The sequence below is a fragment of the Hetaerina americana genome, unplaced genomic scaffold (assembly GCF_022747635.1).
Source record: "Hetaerina americana unplaced genomic scaffold, ioHetAmer1.1.p SCAF_47, whole genome shotgun sequence".
In the NCBI taxonomy this organism is placed as follows: domain Eukaryota; kingdom Metazoa; phylum Arthropoda; class Insecta; order Odonata; family Calopterygidae; genus Hetaerina; species Hetaerina americana.
Genome location: NW_027287063.1, coordinates 3,383,550 through 3,387,337, shown reverse-complemented (window position 1 = coordinate 3,387,337; position 3,788 = coordinate 3,383,550). Strand labels below are relative to the sequence as shown.

At 45.3% G+C, this 3,788-nt stretch overlaps 1 protein-coding gene across 1 annotated transcript; it reads right to left on the bottom strand.

The window, feature by feature from the left end:
- Positions 1 to 2,492: 2,492 nt before the first annotated feature.
- On the bottom strand, positions 2,493 to 3,533 carry LOC139693344 (torso-like protein). The gene has a single exon (XM_071591470.1). It carries the CDS (start codon positions 3,531 to 3,533, stop codon positions 2,493 to 2,495), a length of 1,041 nt encoding a protein of 346 aa, XP_071447571.1.
- Between the last annotated feature and the right edge of the window lie 255 nt (positions 3,534 to 3,788).

Sequence of the window (3,788 nt, the reverse complement as noted above, 5' to 3'; positions counted from 1 at the left end):
CTGATGACCAACGATTAGTTTGTCAGTCAGCTAAGGGGTTGCAAGCATTGCTGAGTGAATTAGAAATTCAGTGCGAAGGGTATGGGTTGAAAATCAATATTAATAAAACAAATGTAATGCGATTTTCTAGAAATAAAAAGGCTAAGCTAAACATTAAAATAGGAGGGCAAAAACTAGAGCAGGTAGAACAGTTTACGTATCTCGGTAGTGTTTTGGACCAACACGGTCAAAGTAGTAGGGAGAATAATTGCACTAGGCATGGAGGCTTTTACAAGGAGGAGGGAGTTGATGAGAGGGACGTTAAGTAAGGATGTTAAGAAAAGATCCGTAAAAACTTTGATATGGAGCGTAGCTATGTACGGCGTGGAAACGTGGTCATTGAAGCAGGAGGATAGACGTAGATTGGAGACTTTTGAAATGTGGGTGTGGAGAAGAATGGAGAAGGTGAAATGGACAGAGAAGATAAAAATCGAGGAAGTACTTGGTATGGTGGGCGAAGAGAGGGGTTTTTTTATGGGAGAAATCCTATGGAGGCAGGAAAAGTGGATAGAGTGTGTATTGACCGGCAGTGGGATGTTGAAGAATGTGGTTGAGGGGAGAATGTTAGGCAAACGAGGAAAGGAAAGGAAGAGGACAGGGATGTTTGACGGGATGAAGGTAGGAAGAAAGTACTCAGAGATGAAGAGGGACCTGATGTAGAGTGGGATCTTGTGTTTTGCTGGGGGTCACAAATTGTTCAATTAGTAATTTTGTGCATCCAAAAAACCTACCTTAACCGGTAGATTACCTAATATATATATATATATATATATATATATATATATATATATATATATATATATATATATATATGCCGCAAAAACTAGTAAAAACGATACCCAAAGGATATTTTAATGCTTGGTGTATGAAATTACTATCCTTTGGCCGTTCTACTTCAAAAAGCAGTAATGCCCAGAGAAAAAGGTTTACATATTTATTTAAATTTGGTCAAATATATTTATTAGTAAATTTGGTCACAACATATTCTCCTTAAATAGGACCTGAATCAATGAAAAGAGAGAACGAATACGATTGAAAATATTTAATGTCAACTGAACTAAAAATTTTTATACCGTGATATTGCGGTTAAAATGACATTTATTTGCTGAAATACGAGATCCGTTCAAAAAGTATCGCGAATTTTGAATTTTCGCGGGTTACGTATATTTGATTTTTGATTTGTTCGTGGCCTTATGTTGGTACTAATGTCTCTTACGTATGCCGAAAAGTTCGGCCATGTTGAATGCTCAGTAAGTTGTTGACAGCTGTTTTGCTTGGATGTGTTTTGGCTTGTCTTTGATTTTTGCTTGTTCCGAAAAATGGATCAAAGACTGTACCAACGATGCCACAACCACCGTATTCCCCGGATCTGGCGCTCAGTGACTTTTTCTTGTTCCCGAAACTGAAGAGGCCCATGAATGGATTACGGACTCCGCTACGATTGACGAGAGAAAGACTGCATCGAAGGAGGACCTGAGCAAGATCACAAAAATGATTTTTTGAAGTGCTTCGAGGATTGGAAAAAACGTTGGCACAAATGTATAATATCTAATAGGGATACTTTGAGGGGGACGAAATAGATATTCATGAATGAATAAATAATTTTTGAAAAAAACACAAAAGTCGTGATACTTTTTGAACAGACCTCGCAGTTCCTACCTGTCAAACGCGGAAAAGGTCGGATAAAGAAAATAAAACAGGGTTTGCAAGACCGCCAATTATGAGACCAGTATCGGCAATGGAAAGTGGAAAACAAATGTAATTGAATACTTGACATTAATACTAACCACAAAATAACTTCGACGGGTTGGTTTCAACCAGCTCCCTGCCTAAGGCAGAACGAGATCAAATCTTGATTGAATAAGAATCATGAAAATGGCTAAAAAGTGAATGCTGCACGACGCCCAACATTGACACATGGCCAATACGAAGCAATACTTTCTACTTTCTTGAAATTAAATAACTTAGTAAAATAAGAACGCTCCACTACACCATAAAACATCATGTAAAAACTATACACATCATGCAATAAGTACACTTCACTTTCAATTTCGCACTGAATATATATTATCGCCCTAGCTAGAACAGAAATCAATCAACTCTTTAATGATAATCTTTTGCTCATCTAAAATAGCTATACCAAAACCGAACTATACACTATGTGTGAACACATCAATGCGTCCGATGCAAGGGATGGCAAACGGCACTACTCACTGCAGTTTTTGGAACCACGCTGCGTCACTCAAGGATTTAAGAAATGAACTAAGTTTGGGCATTGAAAGGAAAATCTCATATTGGGGCGAATGTCTCGGAGATCTTTTCCAGCAGTTCCAGGGAAGAATCACAGAAACGCGTGACATTCACTTGACACGACACAGGCCCAATCTGCAGCTTCTTCCAGGCCAGAGGTAAAACCCTCCGCCGCCGCTGATCCTTGAGCTACGACGGAGAGTTCAAATGCCGGTGTCCCAGAGGGCAAGGCGGTTCATGAGAATCTCCTCCACCCAGGAGCGCTTCTCAGCGTCCTTGATGGCCGGCAGCAGTGTTTTCAGATCAAGCTCAACGATGACGTCGTCTCCGAGGAGCGTTGATAGCTCCTGCATCAAGCTCTTGTTCCGGTAAACGTTCAGCAAAGACTGGTGAGCATAGATGAAGAAGGAGGCGTTGAGATTCCGATGCATCCATTGCTTGATTGTCGAGTTTCCGCTGGCGACCATTATGTCCCCCGAATGATCCGCAAACCACGGCGAGAAGACGAAGTCGAAGTACTTGGCCCACTTATTTACCGTCTTCTCCTGCAGCTCGGACACTATCTTGGGGTACTTCCTCCGGCTGTAGGCGTAGACCTGATACATGAGCCCCCCGGTGGTGTAGTTACCCACGTAGTGGGTGCCGTGCTTGTCGAAGAACCTCAGCACGCTCGCCTCGTCCCCGACCGTGATCCGGGCGGCGTCCTCCGCGGCCGACTCCGTCAGGGAGGGCCCTTCGTCCTCCGCCAGCGGCAGCGACCCCGTCCGCTTCCGCCGGATGATCCTGACGAGCACGTAGCTGTAGGCGTTGCTTAGGAAGTGCTTCTTGATTCCCATCCACTTGGCGAACGCGTCGCGGTCCCAGCCAATGAGGAAAGAGTTCCATATACGGGGGATGCCGTCTATAGAGAAGTGGCGGAAGTAGGCGAGCAGCAGTTGGTTGGGGCCGTAGCAGAACTGGAACTCGATGTCACCGCCGTGATTGAGGGAGTCGTTGCGAGTCGGCTCGTCCCTCAGTGGGCTCCGAGTGGCCATTCTAACCACCCACGGCTCGCTGGAGTTGGTCGGCAAGACGTGGAAGTCCTCCCTCAGGTATCCGTAGCGTGAGAAGATGTTTAGGGATTCTCCGGCGTTGAAGTAGTCCCTTGGGAGCGAGGGCTCTCCCCGGGTTGGCGCATCCTGTGGCTCCGAGGCCAGCGAGGGCGCGAGGCCGAGAAGGAAGGTCACAATCTCCGAGAGATGCATCACCGACGTGACGGAGATGCCACTTGTAGATCAAGTCTTTCCTAAGACGTGAGAAAAGGCCGAATGGGAGGAACAGGAGCGTATGCGTCTCCCGCACTATCTCCGATACTTGACGGAACACGCACCGCGAAGATGGAAGGATCTTTTGGTCGCTAAGCCGCTAATCTCGGGAGCCTCCTCAACGATCGAGGCGAAACCTCGCAATGAGTCGCTCTTGCGGATATCGCCATCAAAGTTCGGAGTGATGAAACAGGA